Source organism: Leucoraja erinacea, chromosome 5 (genome assembly GCF_028641065.1).
Source record: "Leucoraja erinacea ecotype New England chromosome 5, Leri_hhj_1, whole genome shotgun sequence".
In the NCBI taxonomy this organism is placed as follows: Eukaryota; Metazoa; Chordata; class Chondrichthyes; order Rajiformes; family Rajidae; genus Leucoraja; species Leucoraja erinaceus.
Genome location: NC_073381.1, coordinates 3,294,823 through 3,317,188, shown reverse-complemented (window position 1 = coordinate 3,317,188; position 22,366 = coordinate 3,294,823). Strand labels below are relative to the sequence as shown.

The following is a 22,366-nucleotide window of genomic DNA, read 5'->3' as shown; positions in this document are numbered from 1 at the left end:
TCGACAAGCCTGGGCCCACATGATCTCAAGAAGGGAGATCATGATAGGGAATATATAGGGTACAGTCTTTTACCAGAGGTAGGGGAATCAAGAATCAGAGGACATAGGTTTAAGGTGAGAGGGGAAAGATAGGAACTCGAGGGACAACTTTTTCCATACAGACGGTGACGGGTATATGGAACAAGCTACCGGAGGGGATAGTTGAGGCATGTACGATAACAACATTTAATAGCGATTTGGACAGGTAAATGGACAGGAAAGGCTGAGAGGGATATGGACAAAATGCATGCAGGATTCCCCAGTTTTGTTTATTGTCATGTGTATTGCGGTACGGTGAAAAGCTTTTGCTGCGTGCTATCAAATCAGCAGAAAGACAATACATGATTACAATCGAGCGTTGCAAACTGCTGGGTGAAAATTGAAACCAATTAAATAATAAGCAGACTAATGGTCCATTCTATACAATCAATCTCCTCTGAGCTTACCTCATTTGCACTTGCCACCACAAATTCTGCCAATGTTCCCTGCTTCCAGGGTGGAACAGCTGCCCACACCTGAAAAGGAAACCGAACAAGAAAAGTCACGGAAATTACATTTGTTGGATTTCGCAAAAAATATCACTGACAACGTGCATTTAAATAATTATATTGGGGACATAACAAACTGCAGATGCTGGTTTACAAAAAAAAAAAACCAAAGTGCTGGAGCAACTCAGTGGATCCGGCAGCATCTCTGAAGAACATGGATAGGCGACGTTTCGGGTCAGACCCTTCTTCAGTTTGATTTCAGTTATAGCGGAAGGACCTACTGACCTTCACTGCCAGGACCCAGTTGCCGACTACCCCCGGCCCGCTCCACCTCCCCGGCCGTTTCCAGGCTGGATCCACTGACGCTACCGTTGGCACACGCAGCTATACTGGCAGCTTTCAGGCAGTGCCTGCCTCTGCCACCACCAACAACCCTCCCCTGCACTCCGGCCACCCAAGGCACACAACCATTGACTCCGCCGATCCAATCCTCAACTCTCCTGGATACCGGACCCAGTTCCAGTCCAAGAGTCGGAAGAAGGGTCTTGACACAAACGTCACCTATCCATGTTCTCCAGAGACGCTGCCTGACCCGCTAAGTTTCTCCAGCACTTTGTGTCTTTATGTGTGTCAACCAGCATCTGTGGTTCCTTGTTTCTACAAAAATGCTGGAGTAACTCAGCGCTCCAGGCAGCATTTCTGGAGTGTTTGCAGAAGGGTTCCGACCCAAAACGTCACCTATCCACATTCTTCAGAGATGACTCTGTGCTCAAATTAACAGTTAAACTTCCAATAGTGACCATACTTCATAAATATTTAATTTGCCCTAAAGCACTTTTGTCACATCCAGGGATTATGAAAGGCACTTTGTATGCAGGTTCTTTCTTTTTATGTGTTACATAGATAGGAAAGGTTTAGAGGAATATGGGCCAAAAGCAGGCAGGTAAAATATTTGTTTACTTTATTATTGCTATGTGTACCGAGGTACAGTGAAAAGCGTGCTCTCCAGTTGCATGCTATCCAAGGATGAGAGGGCATCTTATTGAAATATAAAAGATAATTAAGGGTTTGGACACGCTAGAGATAAGAAACATGTTCCCAATGTTGGGGGAGTCCAGAACAAGGGGCCACAGTTTAAGAATAAGGGGTAAGCCATTTAGAACGGAGATGAGGAAAAACTTTTTCACACAGAGAGTTGTGAATTTGCTGCCTCAGAAGGCATTGGAGACCATTGACTCCGCCGATCCAATCCTCAACTCTCCTGGATACCGGACCCAGTTCCAGTCCAAGAGTCGGAAGAAGGGTCTTGACACAAACGTCACCTATCCATGTTCTCCAGAGACGCTGCCTGACCCGCTAAGTTTCTCCAGCACTTTGTGTCTTTATGTGTGTCAACCAGCATCTGTGGTTCCTTGTTTCTACAAAAATGCTGGAGTAACTCAGCGCTCCAGGCAGCATTTCTGGAGTGTTTGCAGAAGGGTTCCGACCCGAAACGTCACCTATCCACATTCTTCAGAGATGACTCTGTGCTCAAATTAACAGTTAAACTTCCAATAGTGACCATACTTCATGAATATTTAATTTGCCCTAAAGCACTTTTGTCACATCCAGGGATTATGAAAGGCACTTTGTATGCAGGTTCTTTCTTTTTATGTGTTACATAGATAGGAAAGGTTTAGAGGAATATGGGCCAAAAGCAGGCAGGTAAAATATTTGTTTACTTTATTAATGACAATTAAATGTATCTTGTATCTTGTATTGCTATGTGTACCGAGGTACAGTGAAAAGCGTGCTCTCCAGTTGCATGCTATCCAAGGATGAGAGGGCATCTTATTGAAATATAAAAGATAATTAAGGGTTTGGACACGCTAGAGACAAGAAACATGTTCCCGATGTTGGGGGAGTCCAGAACAAGGGGCCACAGTTTAAGAATACGGGGTAAGCCATTTAGAACGGAGATGAGGAAAAACTTTTTCACACAGAGAGTTGTGAATTCGCTGCCTCAGAAGGCATTGGAGACCAATTCTCTGGATGCTTTCACCAGAGTTAGATAGAGCTCTTAAAGATAGTGGAGTCAGGGGATATGGGGAGAAGGCAGGAACAGGGTACTGATTGTGGATGATCAGCCATGATTACATTGAATGGCGGTGCTGGCTCGAAGGGCCAAATGGCCTACTCCTGCACCTATTGTCTATTGTCAGTCAACAAAAAGACTATACATGTTTCCAAACAAGACATCCACGGTATAAAGATATAGGATAAAAGGAATAATGTTTAGTACAATGTAAAGTTCATTAAAGTCCAATTGAAGATAGTCTGAGGGTCTCCCATGAAGTAGATGGTAGCTCAGGACTGTACTCTAGTTGGTGATAGGGTGGTTTAGTTGCCTGATAACAGGTTACTATAATCCTGGCAAAGCCCATCTACAACTTCCCACTGAAGACAACAAAATTAGTTTCGGATTCATGGGAGTGCAGTGGAACATCAAATTTGAAAGTCCGGTGTAGAAGGGGCATCTTGGTCGGCATGGACAAGTCCCCCACTTTCTGTACTGTATGACTATCTCTTTTATAACGTAACAGCCATATGCACTGGAGGTTAAAAGAAAAGCAAGTAACCCTCACTTAATTACTCACAAGTAACCCTCACAATCAGCACAGGAGCACCTCAAGGCTGCGTGCTCAGCCCTCTGCTGTACTCACTCTATACCCATGACTGCGTAGCCAACCACAGTGCGAACTCCATCATCAAGTTCGCTGACGAGACCACTATTGTGGGGCGTATCACTGATGGGGATGAGTCAGAATATAGAAGAGAGATCGAGCAACTGTCCATATGATGCCAGCGCAATAACCTGGCCCTCAACACCAGCAAAACCAAGGAACTGATTGTGAACTTTGGAAGAAGTAGGAGGGGGACCCACACCGCCAAGACTGCAACAACTTCAACCAGGTTCAGGAATAGCTACTTCCCCACAGCCATCAGGCTATTAAACCTGGCTCAGACAAAACTCTGGTTATTAATAACCACTTTCTGTTATTTGCACTTTACCAGTTTATTTATTCATGTGTGTATATATTTATATCATGGTATATGGACACATTTATCTGTTTTGTAGTAAATGCCTACTATTTTTTTGTGTGCTTAAGCAAAGCAAGAATTTTATTGTCCTATACAGGGACACATGACAATAAACTCACTTGAACTTGATGTTTCCACTAGTGGGAGAATCCAAGATCAAAGGCCACAGCCTCAGAATAAAAGGACGTTCCTTTAGAAAGGAGATGAGGAGAAATTTGTGGAACCCGTGGAATTCATTGGTACAGACGGCTGTGGAGGCCAGGTCAGTGAATATTTTTTTCTATTTTAGAGATACAGCGCAGAAACAGGCTCTTCGGCCCACCGAGTGCGCACCGACCAGCGATCAGGGCACATTAACACTACATGCACTATGGACAATTTTACACTTACACCAAGCCAATTAACCTACAAACCTGTACGTCTTTGGAATATGGGAGATCTCAGAGAAAACACACACAAGTCTCGTGTACAAGACACGTGCTCACGAGAATGTATAAACCCCGTACAAATAGCACCTTACAAGCGCTGTCTGATTAGAGCTAAGGGCATTACCAGAGCCCCCACACACCCACAATTTGGACTGTTTATACTGCTTAACTCTGGGAGGAGGTACCGCAGCATGAAGAGCGGGACAACCAGGTTCTGCAACAGCTTCATCCCCCAGGCCATAAGATTACTGAACAATCAACAAAACCGAGGCTAGAACCTTTTAAATATCGACACTTTTTAAAAACTTTTTATATATATTTATTTTACAGAACCATACACATGAGGCAATTTTATGGACGCACCTAGCACTTTTTACTATTACCTGATTTTGGAGAGTCAAATGCAACGAAATTTCGTTCAAGGTGCACTGTGTCTAGGTGTATATCTGAATGACAATAAAGTTTTCATTCATTCATTCATGCATACATTCATTCATTCACCTGTAGTCAGGATCAAACCCGGGTCTGGCGCTGTAAGGCAGTAGTTCTACCACTATGCCACCATGATGCCTAAAGGTGAAGATTGACTGATTCCTGATTAGTATGGGTATCAGGGTTTATGGGGAGAAGGCAGGAGAATAGGGTTGAGAGGGAAAGATAGATCAGCCATGATTGAATGGCAGAGTAGAATTGATGGGCCGAATGGCCTAATTCTGTTCCCAGAATTTATGAACACATGAACTTAATCAGGCACATCGAGAGACACAGTCCAATAAGTACCTCATCTCCAGGTTTGAAATAAGATACATCCAGTCCAGTTTCCATGATGACACCAGAGACATCGCGGCCCAAAATCATAGGAAATTCACTGCCAGCAGCTTTTAAATGCAAGGGGTCACGTTTCATTCTTAGTGCTATAGCACCATATCCATCTTTAAGAGACAACAAACAAGCAGTCTATTGGTAGTTTATTTTAGAGATACAGCGCAGAAACAGGCCATTCGGCCCACCGAGTACACATCGACCAGTGATCCCGACACATTAACATTATCCTACACACACTAGGGACAATTTTTCACTTACACCAAGCCAATTAACCTACAAACCTGTACGTCTTTGGAGTGTGGAGGAAACCGAAGATCCCGGAGAAAACCCATGCGGGTCACAGGGAGAATGTACAAACTCTTTACAGACAGCACCCGCAGTCGGGATCGAACCCAGATCTCTGGTGCTGTAAGGCAGCAACTCTACCGCAGCACCACTGCGCCACATCAATGACAAACCAAACACACCAAAACTCCCAGCATCAGTTGTATTCAATACATTACTGATTATGGCTTTATTGGAGGTGAGGTAAAGCAGATTTTCTGTCAGTTATCAACTATAACCAGACCCTTCAATCGCACAGTTTTGGAACAAGATAATTTGAAACACTAACAGGATTAATTTGATTCAAACGTCCAAACTGATTTTCTGGAAAGAGCAATTCGTATTATACATAATGCCAAGTATCTGGGGCATACAAATCCATTATTTTTAGAGTCAAAATTATTAAAATTAGAAGATTTGGTTACATTCAAAACAGCTCAGATAATGTCTAGGGCCAAAAATAAAAATTTACCTGGAAACATTCAAATATTATTTAACGAGCGTGTGGGGGGGGTTACAATTTAAGAGGAATATTTAATTTTAAGAAACAAAGAGTCCGTATGACTAGAAAAACCTTTTGTATTTTGGTTTGTGGAGTAGGAGTGTGGAACAAATTGAACGAGGAATTAAAGCAATGTACAAACAGGAATCATTTTAAAATAATATATAAAAAAATAATTTTCAAGGGGTGGAGGGGATGGTTGACAAGTGGGGGTTAATGTTTATCTATTGCTTTACAATAGTTTACTTATGTTTGGTTACTTCATATATGAAGTTTGTATGTGTATAATAGTTGTATGTATATATATGTCTGTAGGTATTATGGGAAATTGCCTGGGGTAGTATTATTATTATTAATTAATTGATTTTTAAATATGGTAGAAGTGTTGGGGAAAAGGGGTGAGATTTAATAAGTTATTCTTCTTCTCACTCCTTTTCGAGCTTGTACAGACACAGAGTTGGACATTGGAAATTTGCTTTTTGTTCTTTTCACTGCTTGTAAATGCAAATTATCTTGTTCCAAAACTGTGCGATTGAAGGGTCTTATCATTGATTGTAATGTCCAATTGTTTGATAATTTCGATTTTGTTACTATTAATGTCTTTAATGTCTTTACTTGTTCGGAATAAATAAAATAAAAATAAATGATGCCAATTTAAACTGCACATCTGCCTACAAGTAGTCTTCAATCAATCTGAAGAAGGGTCCCGACCCAAAACATCACCTATCCATGTTCTCCAGAGCTGCTGCCTGACATGCTGGGTGACCAGCACTTTGTGTCAAAAGCCTTCTTCACCGCTCTGTCTACCTACTTTAATGGTAGGTAAAGATCACTTTCATGGGATTTGAGTTTTGATGGCAATGTTCAAAACTACTAATATTATGGACACAGCAACCAGGTCAATAACCAGAGAAATCAGTCTCTAGCCGTCTTTTTAATGAAGGTAATTGTGATCTGGATTCCACTCTGAAAAGCCGGCGAAAGCAGATTCAACAGTAACATTGACCTGCTGAGTTATTTGGGCCTATTTTTTTTGTAAACCAGCATCTACAGTTCCTTTTTTCTTCTAATTACAGAAGTTATTCTACAGGAAATGAAATTAATCTCCAGTTTTCACCAATTTCATGATCATTTAACCCATGGTGTGTGTTATTCAATGAAGTCATAGCCTGGCCTTAATTCGCGTCTTTTCTCCCCATAATCACTTTATGAGTTTGAGTTTAGTTTATTGTCACGTGTACCAAGATAGAGTGAAAAGCTTTTGTTGCGTGCTAACCAGTCAGCAGAAAGACAATGCATGATTATAATCGAGCCGTCCACAGTGTACAGATACATGATGTAGGGAATAACGTGAATAATGTTTAGTACAAGATAAAGTCGGTAAAGTCCAATCAAAGGTCGTCCGAGGGTTTCCAGTGAGGCAGATATTAGTTCAGAACTGCTAGAACACAAAGAAGAACTCAGCGAGACAGGCAGCATTTGTGGAGGGTAAGTATATGTGATGTTTTGGTTTCAGCATTCTTGCTCAGACTGATTGAGATGAGGGGGGGGGTAGAAAGCTGGAAGAGAAGTGGGGGCAGTAGGAACTTGGCAAGAGATAGGTGGATATAGGTGAGGGTGGGTGGACAAAGGCTAGAGATGAGAAGGTGGCAAAAGAGTGTCAGATAAGGAGTGACGAGGAGTGAAATATAAAGCAAGAGAGAGTGATTGAGTGAGAGTGAGATAGAGATAGATGGAACACATCGGAGGGATATGGGCAGGGCGAGAGGAATACGGAAGATCATTTTATCCCCTTTCTCTCACTACCCTGCCCCTCTTTCCATCCACAGATGCTGCCTGGCCCGCTGAGTTCCTCCAGCACTTTATATTTTATTCTGGAACGAGGACGGTTTCCAGGTCTCTCCTCGTGAATCTACGCTGCATTGCCTCAAAAGCATGGATGTCCTTCCTCAAATTAGGAGACCAAAACTGCACACAATATTCCAGCTATGGTCTCACCAGGGCCCAACACAGCTGCAGAAGGACCTCTTTACTCCGATACTTAAATCCTCTAGTTATGGAGGACAGCTTGCCATTAACTTTCTTCACTGCCTGCTGTACCTGCATGTTTACTTTCAGTGACTGATGTTCGAGGTCTCATTGCACTTCCCTTTTTCCTAATCTGACACCATTGAGATAATAATCTGCCTCCTTGTTCTTGCCACCAAAGTGGATAACCTCACATTTATCTACATAATACTGCATCTGCCATGCATCCGCCCACTCACTCAACCTGTCCAAGTCACCCTGCAACCTCCTAGCATCCTCTTTATAGTTCACACTGCCACCCAGCTTTCTGTCATCTGCAAATTGGCTAGTGTTACTTGTAATCCCATCATCCAAATCATCAATATATATTGTAAATAGTTGCAGCCCCAGCACCAAGCCTTGCGGCACGCCACTCACCACTGCTTGCCATTCTGACAGGGACCTGTTTATTCCTATTCTGTTTCCTGTCTACCAACCAATTCTCTATCCATGTCAATACCCTACCCCCAACACCATGTCCTCTAATTTTGCCCACTAATCTCCCGTGTGGGACCTTATCAAAGGCTTTCTGAAAGTCCAGATACACTACATCCACTGGCTCTCCTTCATCCATTTTACTTGTCACATCCTCAAGTCGCTGTGGGAGGCGCCCCCAAGGCACACAAGTGGACAGGCAAGGAAGGCGATGAATGGAGGCCCACATGCAGGGAATAGAGGGATATTGATCATGTGCAGGCAGAGGAGATTAGTTTAACTTGGTATCATGTTAGGCACGGACATGGATGTCAGGGGTTATGGGGAGAATGCAGGAGAATGGAGTTGGGAGGGAGAGATAGATCAGCCATGATTGAATGGCGGAGTAGACTTGATGGGCCAAATGGCCTAATTCTGCTCCTAGTACTTACGATACTGTGTGCCAAATGATCTATTCCGCGCAATCTAATACCACTTGAGCTACTGCTCCAAAAATGTGTCCCACCTCCCATTCTAATAATGCATGATCAGTTGAGCAAAATGGATGGTGTTTACTGAGAGTTGTGTCAGAAGCACTTAACGTGTTGCGTGTTTGCAGGGAGTGAGCCGGCCACCGGTCGGAGGACCTGGCAGAAGGGGTCTACAGGGGGGAGACCAGCGAGCCTACCTCTGCTCCTCCCTTGGAGACCAGGGGAACGAAGCAGTGACGACGACGGATAAAGAGCAAGGCCGATAGGAGAGGGAACCGGGGTCTAGCCGACCACGCCCTCAAAGTCGCTATGGGAGGCGCCCCCGAGGCACAAAAGTGGAAGAGCAAGGAGACAGGCGTGGCGTCCAAGGAAGGCGATGAACAGAGGCCCGCAGCAGCCTGGGGCTTCCCTGGTTTGGGCACTGCTTATAAGGACTAGAGCGCGGACTGGACTTTAAAATTGGCCTCGTGCATGCAGCCTCAGTAGACTATTTCTGTACATTTGCTAATCGAGGATGTGCTTAGATACAGCAGTACTGTACTGTAGTTCCTTCCTACAGAGCTCCTAGTGGCTGTTCTTTCCTACACGGTACTGTACTGTCTGTAAGAAAATAATTTCACTGTGCAAAAAACAATAAATGCACCATTAAACCATTATGAAACAACAGATATATATATAACATGTTTTTAAGAAGGAACTGCAGATGCTGGAAAATCGAAGGTACACAAAAATGCTGGAGAAACTCAGCGGGTGCAGCAGAATCTATGGAGCGAAGGAAATAGGCAACGTTTCGGGCCGAACAAATATATAGAATATAAAAGCAGACATACACCCCACAAAAAATTCTATAAAAATTCCCCACATCCAAATGCACAACAATAGATACATCAGTAATGTGTGGAGTTATTAAATACATAATATTAACATTTTAAATGAAGAACATTTTTCAAACTCCCATAAAAACGTGAACTTACTTCTCATGGAAATGTCAATAGGATTTAAGCTGCAAGCGTGAACTTTAATTATAACTTCATTGGGGTAGTGTATAATAGGAAAGAGAGAATCCTTTGTAAACCGCAGCATACTGTTGTTCCCATATTTATCTATCACCCAAGCTGGCATTACTGTCTGCTTGCACAAAGAGGTAGAAATGTGCCTAGAGAAGCCCTTTGCAAATAAATTTACTCCAAACCCCATAGTTTTACCTAAAAGGCCACTACTGACCGGGAACAACATTGTAAGGAGTGCTGGGTAATGTGTCGGAAGGAACTGATTTACACCGAAGATAGACACAAAAGGCTGGAGTAACTCAGCGAGTGCTGTCTGCTGCAATTTATAAGCTCATAAAAACTAATAAGTCTGCTGTCACTAATCATGTTTCATTGAGCATTGATAACTTGTGCCACTTACAAATATCCTTGCCTTGTCTAAATCCACCCCCTGCAAGATTTGGACCAGTAAATGATACGTCAGGTGCAGAAATAGACGGGTTGTAAGAGCAGAGATGTGAGGCTGCCACTTGCAAATATCCTTGCCTGCTCTGAATCCACCACCTGCAAGATTTGGACCAGTAACTGATATGTCAGATGCAGAAAGAGACGGGTTGTAAGAGCAGAGGAGATGTGAGGCTGTTCCCTGACTTGTGCCACTTGCAAATATCCTTGCCTGGTCTGAATCTTCCCTGGTCTGGTCTGGTCTGGTCTGGTCTGGAATCTGCCCAGGCAAGATTTGGGCCCGTAAATGCAATGTTATTCGCAGAAAGGGACAGGTTGTAAGAGCAGAGGAGATGTTGGGGCTGTTCCCTGAAGCCGCTCTGTCCTTCGTGACCTTCCCCGCGCCCCCTTCACCTCCCTGACCCCCGAACCGCCGTCCAATCAGCGCCGCTCCCCGGCAGCAGTGGCCAATCAGCGGCCGCGTCGCTGGCGGGTGACCGGCGCCCCGCACCAAGATGGCGGCGCCCATGGGGTGACGGTTGGGGACGGCGGTTGGAGCGCGGGCGGTTGGAGACGGCGGTTGGTGACGGCGGGAAGTCGCGGCCGCCGTCAACATCAACATCAACATGAGGGGCCGGACCGTGAGGGAGGTGAGGGTAACACAGCGGGACAGGCAGCATCATGTTGCAGGTAGACACAAAATGCCGGAGTAACTCAGCGGGACAGGCAGCATCTATGGAGAGAAGGAATGGGTAACGTTTCGGGTTGAGATCCTTCTTCAGACTGATGTCACTGTCAGGGGAGTGGGCTGGACATGTAAGTCGGAGACAGTAAGACCAGTGGGAGAACGGGGAAGGGGATGGTGAGAGAGAGAGAAAGAAAGCAAGGGCTATCTGAAGTTAGAGAAGTCAATGTTCATACCACTGGGGTGTAAACTACCCAAGCGAAATATGAGGTGTTGCTCCTCCAATTTGCAGTGGGCCTCACTCTGGCCATGGAGGAGGCCCAGGACAGATTGGGAATGGGAGGGGGAGTTGAAGTGCTGAGCCACCGGGAGATCAGGTAGGTTAAGACGGACTGAGCGGAGGTGTTCAGCGAAACGATCGCCGAGCCTGCGCTTGGTTTCGCCGATGTAGAGAAGTTGACACCTGGAACAGCGGATACAGTAGATGAGGTTGGAGGAGGTGCAAGTGAACCTCTGCCCCATCTGGAAAGACTGGGTCCTTGGATGGCATGGAGGGTACTGATGATCAGCTGGCCCGAAGTGCCGAATTGCTCACCACCTATTTTTCTGTTTCTATGAGAAGGAATGGGTGACGTTTCGGGTCGAGACCCTTCTTCAGACTGATGTCAGGGGAGTGGGCGGTACAGAGATAAAATGTAGTCGGAAACAGTAAGACTGGTTGGAGAACTGGGAAGGGGGAGGGTTTGGCGAGAGAGAGAAATCATAGAAACATCGAAAATAGGTGCAGTTGTAGGCCATTCGGCCCTTCGGGCCAGCACCGCCATTCAATATGATCATGGCCGATCATCCAAAATCAGTACCCCGTTCCTGCTTTCTCCCCATATCCCTTGATTCCGTTAGCCCTAAGAGCTAAATCTAACTTTCTCGAAAACATCCAGTGAATTGGCCTCCACTACTATTGGCACTATACACTACTACTGCTTGATTTTTGAGTATATATATATATATGTACAAGTGAGTGTGTTTACAGTGTTCATGTTTATATATTCTGTTCTGCAGCAAGTACGAATTTCATTATTCTATCTGGGACATGATAAAAATAAAACACTCTTTACTGTCTTCTGCAGCAGAGAATTCCACAGATTCACAACTCTCTCAGTGAAAAAGCAAGGGCTACTTAAAGTTTTCAAAATCAATACAGGTGCACAACCTTTTATCCGAAGATCCAAATAGCGAAAACCTCCGAATAGCGGACATTTTTTCAGTCCTTGAAAAAAAGTCCTTGAAAACGTTCACTGAGGACGGCCTGCAGAGGTGACAGCGGAACCTCCGGTCGGTCCTCGAAGAAAGGGGAACTAAATCCCCATTCATAAAAGAGAAGGTGAGGGTATATTGCGCGGTAGGGTTAATAATTGACAATATGCTGCTGTCTGCCCGCTGAGTTAAAAAGTTCCCACGGTAGACTCATGATACACAGTGTATCGTGAGTCTTGCGTGGGAACTTTTTAACTCAGTGTGACCAGGCAGGCAGCAGCAGATTGTCGCTCCCTTCAGTTTCACACCCCAACTACACCCTCTGCTTCCCGGCCATGTACACACCCCTTCCCTCCCCTAACTCCCCCGCCCATTGCAATTCGTGGGGGCTTTGCACTGTCTTCACGTCGGCAATGCCAGTCACCGGAGACGTCAGGACCAACGGGACACCGACCCCCAGGCCCACTGCAAGCACGGAGATCCCAGAGACCCACAGCCAGCAGCAGCCCAGGCCCGTTTTACTCCAGAGGAAAACTGCAAACTAGCGGGAGGACATCGGGACCACCAGAAGCCGCTTCACGATGGGCCGCTACGGCGACAAGTGGCAGTTCGCCCACAGCCCGAGCTGTGCACCCTCATCGGGACACCGACCCCCAGGCCCCCTGCAAGCACGGAGATCCCAGATCAGCAACTCCAGCCCAGCCCCGCTCCAACTCCAGAGGGGCAATACACTGATGGTGCGCAAGGTGCATCTTGTTCTTGGGGTAAATAGCGCGCAGCTCGGGCTGTGGGCGAACTGCCACTTGTCGCCGTAGCGGCCCATCGGAGAGCGGATTCCTCTGGAGTTGGGGGTGGGGGGGGAGGGGGTGGGGGGTATTGTACTGTTTGTTCGCCCCCTGCTATCCCAGGGACAGGGAGACAGGACGTTCACCGAGGGCGGCCCGCAGAGGTGACAGCGGAACCTCCGGTCGGTCCTCGACGAAAGGGGAACTAAATCCCCATTCATAAAAGAGAAGGTGAGGGTACATTGCGTGGGAGAGTAGGAATCCCAAGACAAAGTTGAGTGAGCGTTCACCGAGGGTGGCCCGCAGAGGTGACAGCGGAACCTCCGGTCGGTCCTGGAGGAAAGGGGAACTAAATCCCCTTCATAAAAAGAGAAGTGGAGGGTATATTGCGTGGGAGGGTATATCGCCTACCTGGAAGAAACCGGCCTTTTTTTCCAGGATGTCGTCTGCACACCAAAGCTCACGTTTGGCGCCTCTGCTGTACATGGATATAAGAGTGTGAAAATGTCGCCTTAGGCCGCCTTAGGGCATGTAGCCCCGCTACGGTGACATGAGTGCGGGAGGTGATTCAATGCTGCGGTCACATTTACAAATTCAGGAATACATTCAACACACTGCATTTCATACAGACATTTATTCTGCAAGAAAAACTACATTGAAGACTCAAACTCACGACCGAGGAACTGCTGGGATCAAGGTGCAAACTCGCGACCTTGCGGATATGAGCCGGGAACTCTACCACCGAGCCAGCCATTAAAATCTACGCTAAAAAATTTCCATTCCGAAGACCGACAAATTCCAAATTACGAAAAGTGTCTGGTCCCAAGGCTGTCGGATAAAAGGTTGTGCACCTGTATTCATACCTTTAGGGTGTGAGCTGCCCAATATGAGGTGCTGTTCCTCCAATTTGCGCTGGGCCTCACTCTGACAATGGACAAAAAGTGTTTCGCAACCAGGAGATAAGTAGGTTTAGGCGGATCGAGGGGAGGTGTTCCTCAGCATCTCCGGGGAGCTGGGGATCTCTTCAGAGCTGTCCAGGGGCCATGGAGGTCGAGGGGAAAGTGGAGATCGCAGGGCGGCGGCGGCAGCAAACATCGCGAAGATCCCGACCCTGAAGCAGATCCCAACACTGACCCTGAACCTCCCAATATCAACACTGACCCTTAACCTCATCAAATAACAACACCGCCCCTTAATCTCATCCCAGCCCTGAACCCTGTCACTGACCCTTGTCCGAATACTGACCCTAATCCTCATTCTCCATTGGGGTTCTGGTTCACCAACTACCTGACTGGCCAACCACAATATGTCAGGCTACAGAACTATGTCTCAGATATGGTGATGAGCAACACAGGGGCCCTACTGAGAATGGTTATCTCTCCCTTCCCTCTACCATCTACACCTCGGACTTCACATATTACTCGGACTCCTGCCACCTGCAGATGACTGCAATTGTGGGCTGCATCAGTGAGGGGAGGGAAGCTGAATACAGAGGTGTAGTCAACGACTTTGTTGAGTGGTGTGGGCTGAATAACCTGCAGCTCAACACCGACACGACTAAGGAGTTAATAATGGTGGACTTTAGGAGGAGAGAAACACCCCTGTACCCTGTCTCCATCAATGGTGTGTATGTGCATTTTGCCAGGGAGTACAAATACCTTGGACTGACTTCCCTCTTCCCCACCCCCCCCCCCCACCCCCAATCTTTGCACATCCCCATTCCTTTCCACTTGTCACTTTAATTTCATGTATTTTACGTTTATGACAGTATTATGACTGTTGGCAGATCAATTTCCCTACCAGGATCAATAAGGTGCTGTCGTATCGTATTCCAACACAGACCATCAAACCGAACCTTGTCCCAACACCGACACTGAACCTTGTCCCAGCCCCAACTCTAATCCTAATCCTCATCCCAACGTAGAACGTGAACTTTGTCCCAACCAAGACACCGACCCTGAATCGTGTCTCAACAACGAGCCGCAACAGACCCGCATCCTGAAGATAGACACAAAATGCTGGAGTAACTCGGCGGGACAGGCAGCATATCTGGAGAGAAGGAATGGGTGATGTTTCAACCTGAACCATGTCCCAACACTGACCTTCAACCCATAACTTGTCCCAACACCGACATTGACCCTGAATCTTGTCCCAACAGAACACTGACCTTAAACCTCATCCCAACACCGAACCTGAATCTGAACAATAGTTGGAGAATCGTGAGCAGTTTGTGCCCCGTATCTGAAGAAGGATGTGTTGGCATTGGAGAGGGTCCAGAGGAGGTTTACAAGAATGATCCCAGGAATGCATGGATTAACATATGATGAGAGTTTGAAGTGACTGGGCCTGTACTCGCTGGAGTTTAGAAGGATGAGGGGAGACCCAATTGAAACATTAAATAATGAAAGGCCTAGATAGAGTGAATGTGGAGAGGATGTTTCCACCAGTGGGACAGTCTATAACCAGAGGCCACAACTTCAGAATAAAAAGACGTACCTTTAGAAAGGCGATGAGGAAGAATTAATTTTGTCAGAGGGTGATGATCATCTTGGATCCTCGGCTTGGCTTTAAGGAGAGGGGAGCAAAGTTCAAGGGAGATTGATTGAATAAGGGGGGGGCCCATACTCACTGAAGCTCACAATAAAAAGCTACAACTTTATTGACACATAAGAACCAATAAGTGACCAATAGGCATGATGCTCAAATGTTTCCCCTAGCTGAAAAATCAGAACTTGGAATAAAAGGACATACCTTTAGAAAGGAGGAATTTCTTTTGTCAGAGGGTGGTAAATCTGTGGAATTCAAGGCACAGGCGACTGTGAAGGCTGAATCATTGAGTGTTTTTAAGCGAAAATTGACAGGTTCTTGATTAGTAAGAGTGTTAAGGGCCTGTCCCACTTTCACGACCATAATTCACGACCTCTGCCGGGTTTTCCCTTGACTCATACTCGCAGCATGGTCGTCACGAGGTCGTAGGTAGGTCATGATGCTAGTCGTGGGTCCTCGTGGCATCAAGTAGGTCGGGGCGTTTTTCTAGCCTAATGAAAAATGTCCACGGGTAAAAAAGGTCGTGAAAGTGGGACAGGCCCTTTAAAGGTTACGGGGAGAAAGCAGGAAAAATAGGGTTGTGAAGGAAAGATTGATCAGCCATGTTTGAATGGCAGAATAGACTCAATGGGCCGAATGGCTTAATTCTGCTGCTATGACATATGAACTTGTATGTAATGGTAATTGTATGCGATGGTGATTTTTTTTAACTTAGATAGTTGGAAATCTTTGAATTTTCTCCTTCATATCGTAGTGAAAGCATCGGCACTGAGTACATCAGATTATTAGCAATTAGATGTTTGGCGTGTAACAGATTTGAATGTAGGATTTGAATGTAACAAAATTAACAAACCACTGGATGTTCTCTGGTTAATGAGAGAAGTATGGTCCATTTCGCTTTCTTTATTCTTTTGAATGATACAGAATGTTCAGTTTTTTTAAATAAATGAATGCTTCTAAACTGAAGAACATTTTCCTTTTTATTAAAGAAATAAACTGTCCACATCAAAATTAGAGATGCTAACAATTTATTACAATCCATTGATACTCAAAATTTGCTGCTATTGAAATAAACTGCTTTCAATAAACAATTTGGAGCTCGAAGTCGTGACTCCTAACATCGGAAAACCTGAGCTGATGATCATAAATTTTGTTCACGTGATAGAAGCAGAGAATTAGGCCATTCGGCCCACCAAGTCTACTTCGCCATTCAATCATGGCTGATCTATCTTAACCCCATTCTCCTGCCTTCTCCCCATAACCCGTGACACCCTTACTAATCAATGTTGTAGGGAGATCACTGGTTTCAAGCATTTATCCCATTGCTAACTAGTTTAGATTCATAACAAGACTGCTGACGTGTAGATGTTTAAGGCAAGATAAATTGCACAGAATGCTGGGGGATGGGACAAAAAAGCTTGTTGGGAATTGCAGCAAACTTTCATTCGATAGAAGAAAATGTTTTGAATAGTAATCCTACCCATGTTACTAAGTAAAGTTTATGCAGCCTAATAACACGGTGGCAAAGTGGCGCCGTTAGGATGTCACAGTGGCGCAGTATGGTGGCACAGTGATGCAGCTGGTAGAGAAGCTGCCATGCGGCGACAGTGAACCAGAAGATAGACGCAAAAAGCTAGTCAGACAGCATATCTGGAGAGAAGGTATAGGTGGCGTTTCGGGTCGAGGCACTTCTTTGGACTGAGAGTCAGGGGGGAGTGGAGCGAGAGAACCAGGTTCAACCTCAGGTGCTATCCGTGGGTCAGAACTTATTTTAAGGAAAAAGATTAATTTTAGCAATGGGCGACATGGTGGCGCAGCGGGTAGAACCGTTGCCTACATCACCAGAGACCCAGATTTGATCCTGACCTCGGGTGCTTTGCGTGGAGTATGCACTTTCTCCTTGTGACCGTGTGGGTTTCTTGTGGGTACTCCAGTTTCCTACCATGTCCGAAAGTCGTGCGGGTTTGTCAGTTAATTGACCTCTGTCGAAAAATGAAGACCCTAATGTGTAGTCGATAAGAAAATGGGATAATATAGAACTAGTGTGAATGGGCGATCGATGGTCGGCGTGCATTCAGTGGGATCATGGTCCTGTTTCCACACTGTGCTTCTAAGCAAAACTAAACATATACTCTTATTCAAATTTTAGGTGTCCCAGGCATTAAGGCAAGGCCGAATTAGTCCGACAGAGCTATGTCAAAGATGTCTGTCATTAATCAAGAAAACAAAAGTTTTGAACGCGTATATTACCGTCTCTGAGGATCAAGCCATGAAACAGGCCGCAGATGCAGAGAAAAGACTGCAAAAAGGTGATTTCCAGCTTTACCTGTTGTTAAAATGTTTAACAATTTAAATGAATTAATTCATTTTAAATATGCTACATTTTACTCTTTCTAAATGTACTAATTGTAACAAGCCTCGCTTCCGTTTGACCTGATTTAATTTGATTTTCATCTTTGTTTTCTGTCAGTGTACCTGTTAGGATAAATGGTTTACAGGTGCACAACCTTTTATCCGGTGTTCCAGAAACCGAAAAGCTCCGAAAACCGGCCATTTTTTCCAGATGTCGTCTGCGCACCAAAGCTCGCGTTTGGCGCCAAACCTGACCCAAAACGACCCACGGTCAACCCAGGTCTGTACTACTGTAGCGGCTGCCTCCTCCCTGGAGACCGGGAGACGCTTAAACATCTGTAAATCATTGCTTAAATGTTAGTCAGTTAGTTCGGAGGGCTTTTATGTGAAGGGGGGTGAAGGGGTAAACTTTAATTCTTAGTCCCCTACCTGGTCGGAGAGGCGGGGAGCGGTCAATGCCTTACCGGGTCGCCATGCAGTAAGCTCCGCAGCGCTGTGGCCGGTGGGGCAGCGGGTGGCGCCGGTTGTAGCTCCGACCCCGGCAACTCTACCCCTGGCTGCGAGGCGCTCCAAATCCAGCACGGCCCGCGGCCGGACGCCCCAGCTCCGCGAATGGCGGGAGTCGGCGACATCGCAGCGCTGGGATACCAGCGGGGAGCGAGCAATGCCTTACCGGATCGCCGTGCGGCAAGCTCCGGAGCGCTGTGGCCGCCGACACACAACATCGCGGAGCGTCGCTGGATTTGGAGCCGCGCAGCCAGGGGTAGAGTTGCCGGGGTCGGAGCTCCAACCGGCGCCGCCCGCGGCCGGACGGAGCCCCCAGCTCCGCGGCTCCAAATCCAGCGACGCTCCGCGAATGTTGGAAGAAGGCGGCCACAGCGCTCCGGAGCTTGCCGCACGGCGACCCGGTAAGGGCATTGCTCGCTCCCCGCTGGTATCCCAGCGCTGCGATGTCGCCGACTCCCGACGTTCTCGGAGCTGGGACGTCCGGCCGCGGGCCGCGCTGGATTTGGAGCGCCTCGCAGCCAGGGGTAGAGTTGCCGGGGTCGGAGCTACAACCGGCGCCGCCCGCGGCTGGACAGAGGACCCAGCTCCGCGAGGTTGGGAGTCGCTGACCAGGTAGGTAGGGGACTAAGAATTAAAGTTTCCCCCTTCACCCCTACACCACCACCACCACATAAAATCCCTCCAAACTAACTGACTAACATTTATGCAATGATTTTCCCGGTCTCCGGGGAGGAGGCAGCTGCTCCAGACTTTTCAAGCCGCCCGCGCTACCTACCTAATCTACGCTAAAAATCTTCCATTCTGAAATCCGAAAATGTCCGAAATCCGACAAGTGTCTGGTCCCAAGGCTTTCGGATAAAAGGTTGTGCACCTGTATTAGTTTTGCTTAACATACTGAGTTAGATATTTGTCCCTCTTTTTCTGATCGGGTTGTTTAGCAGCGATTGAGTTTTTGATCATCGGCACAGTAGCGCAGCTGATAGACACTACCAGGAAACCAGGATCGATCCTGGCCTATGAAGTTTCCACATTCTCCCTGTGACTGCATGGGTTTCCTTCAGATGCTTGGGGTTTCTTCCCACATCCCAAAGACATGTCGATTTGTAGGTTAAGTGGCCTCTGTAAATTCTCCTAATGTGGAGGCAGTGATTGTGAAATTGGAATAACATAGACCTCATGTGAACAGGTAATATACGGTCGGGGCGGGCTGAAGGGCCTGTTTTCATGCTGTATCTTTCAATCAATCAATTAATTTTACACGCACTTACAATTACAAATGAAGTTACAGGGATCAATCACGGGACTGTCATGTGAGGAAAGATTGAAAAGACTAGGCTTGCATTCACTGAAGGTTACAAGGATGAGGGGGTATCTTATAGAAACATATAAAATTATAAAAGGACTGGACAAGCTAGATGCAGGAAAAATGTTCCCAATGTTGGACGAGTTCAGAATCAGGGGCCACAGTCTTAGAATAAACTTTTTCACCCAGAGAGTTGTGAATTTATGGAATTCCCTGCCACAGAGGGCAGTGAAAAAATGAAAAAATGATGAAATGATTCAATTTATTGTCATTGTCAGTGTACAGTACAGAGACAACGAAATGCATTTTTAGCATCTCCCTTGAAAGGGAGACACAGGGCGTCGCGGTGTGCCCGCGCCTGCCGCCGTAATTAGGCAGTGGAGGCCAAGTCACTGGATGGATTTAAGAGAGAGTTAGATAGAGCTCTAGGGGCTAGTGTAGTCAAGGGATATGGGGAGAAGGCAGGCACGGGTTATTGATAGGGGACGATCAACCATGATCACAATGAATGGCGGTGCTGGCTCGAAGGGTCGAATGGCCTCCTCCTGCACCTATTTTCTATGTTTCTAAGTACACAAATGTTAGGGTGAAAATTTTTCATTTGTGTTACAACTTTTATATAAAGAAAAAGATCACTCCAATTAATTACTTTTTCCAAGTCGACACAGTGGTGCAGCGGTAGGGTTGCTGGCTTACAATGCCAGAGACCCGGGTTGGATCCTAATTATGGGTGCTGTCTGTACGGAGTTAGTACGTTCTCCCTGTGATCGCGTGGGTTTATTCCAGGTGCTCTGGTTTCCTCCCAAACTACAAAAACATACAGGTTTGTAGGTTAATTGGCTTTTGTAATTTATAAATTGTCCCAAGCATGTAGGATAGTATTAGAGTACAGGGTGATTGCCGGTTGGCATGGGCCGAAGAGCCTGTTTCCACGCTGTTTTGTTGTAGTGTTGGTTCTGAAAGAACTTTTGCCCAGAATAGAAGGAACAACTGCAACTTAATTATCTGGTTATATAAGGATATTTTACATCCTTCTGAACCAGCAGATAGTCTCATCAAAGCCTGGAACCTATGCCAATACAGCACTCACAGTGCTGTACTTGAAACATCAGTCTTGTTTGGTTCAGAGATACGGCATGGAAACAGGCCCTTCAGCTCACTGAGTCCATGCCGACCATTGATCACCTGTTCACACTTGTTAGAAACATAGAAAATAGGTGCAGGGGTAGGCCATTAGGCCCTTCGAGCCTATGATCGGCCTGATCATCCAAAATCAGTACCCTGTACCTGCTTTTTCCCCCATATCCCTTGATTCTGTTAGCCCATAGTCTAAATCTAACTCTCTCGTGAACCCTCCACTGCCTTCTGTAGCAGAAAATTCCACAGATTCACAACTCTCTGGCTGAAAAAGTTTTTCCTCGTCTCAGTCCTAAATGGCCCACCCCTTATTCTTAAACTGTGACCCCTGGACTCACCCAACATCGGGAACATTTTTCCAGCATGTACCCTGTCCAATCCCTTAAGAATTTTAAATGTTTCTATAAGATCCTCTCTCATCCTTCTAAATTCCAGTGAATACAAGCCCAGTCGACCCGTTCTTTCATTATATGTCAGTCTCGCCATCCCGGGAATTAACCTGGTGAACTCTCTCAATAGCAAGAATGTCTTTCCTCAAATTAGGAGACCAAAACTGAACACAATACTCCAGGTATGGCCTCACCAGGGCCCTGTCCAACTGCAGTAGGACCTCCTTGCTCCTTTACTCACATCCTCTCGCTATGAGGGCCAACATGCCATTTGCTTTTTTCACTGCCTGCTGTACCTGCATGCTTACTTTCAGTGATGAAGTACAAGGATACCCAGGTCTCGTTGCATCGCTCCTTTTCCCAATCTGACACCATTCAGATAATAGTTTACACCCCATCGGTATGAACATTGACTTCTCTAACTTCAGTTAGCCCTTGCTTTCTCTCCATCCCCTCCCCTTCCCAGTTCTCCCACTAGTCTTACTGCCTCCAACTACATTCTATCTTTGTCACGCCCCCTCCCCTGACATCAGTCTGAAGGAGGGTCTCGACCCAAAACGTCACCCTTTCCTTCTCTCCAGAGATGCTGCCTGACCCGCTGAGTTACTCCAGCATTTTGTGTCTACCAGTCAGATAATAATCTGCCTTCTTGTTCATGCCACCAAAGTGGATAACCTCACATTTATTCACATTATACTGCATCTGCCTACTCACCCAACCTGTCCCAAGTCACCCTGCAGCCTCATGGCATCCTCCTCGTAGCTCATACTGCCACCCAGCTTTGTGACATCCGCAAACTTGGAGATGTTACATTTAATTCCCTTGTCTAAATCGTTAAAATATATTGTAAATAACGGGTCCCAGCACTGATCCTTGCGGCACCCAACTAGTCACCGCCTGCCATTCTGAAAAGGACCCATTAATTCCTACTCTTTGTTTCCTGTCTGCCAACCAGTTCTCTATCCGTGTCAACATCCTACCCCCAATACCACGTGCTCTAATTTTGTACACTAATCTCTTATGTGGGACCTTGTCAAAGGCTTTTTGAAAGTCTAGAAACAGTACACCACATCCACTGGCTCTCCTTTATCCATTCTACTTGTTACATCCTCAAAAAATTCGAAAATATTAGTCAAGCATGATTCCCCATCATAAATCCATGCTGACTTTGTCGATCCTGTCAATGCTTTCCAAATGCGCTGTTATTTCATCTTTAATAATCGACTCAAGCATCTTCCCCACTACCGACGTAAGGCTAACTGGTCTATAATTCCCTGCTTTCTCTCTCCCTTCTTTCTTAAAAAGTGGGGTTACA

General features: G+C 46.0%; 2 protein-coding genes across 4 annotated transcripts in view; one reads left to right on the top strand and one right to left on the bottom strand.

Annotated features, from left to right (window-relative positions):
- rtn4ip1 (reticulon 4 interacting protein 1) overlaps positions 1-10,439 on the bottom strand; it is a 48,807-nt gene extending 38,368 nt beyond the window's left edge. The window contains exons 1-3 of the mRNA XM_055635003.1: positions 9,634-10,439; positions 4,817-4,968; positions 486-554 (exon numbers count right to left, since the gene is read on the bottom strand). Of these exons, the coding sequence (XP_055490978.1) occupies positions 486-554; positions 4,817-4,968; positions 9,634-9,895 (483 nt within the window). The 5' untranslated portion in view covers positions 9,896-10,439. The remainder of the gene's footprint in view (positions 1-485; positions 555-4,816; positions 4,969-9,633) is intronic.
- Positions 10,440-10,605: 166 nt separating this feature from the next.
- The window catches only part of qrsl1 (glutaminyl-tRNA amidotransferase subunit QRSL1), a 44,976-nt gene continuing 33,215 nt past the window's right edge, over positions 10,606-22,366 (top strand). For 2 of the 3 annotated variants that reach the window (XM_055635002.1, XM_055635000.1), the window contains exons 1-2: positions 10,606-10,742; positions 17,513-17,672. In XM_055635002.1, the coding sequence (XP_055490977.1) occupies positions 10,719-10,742; positions 17,513-17,672 (184 nt within the window). In that variant the 5' untranslated portion in view covers positions 10,606-10,718. Of the gene's footprint in view, positions 10,783-17,512; positions 17,673-22,366 lie in introns of all 3 variants that reach the window. The other variant, XM_055635001.1, reaches the window with a different exon arrangement.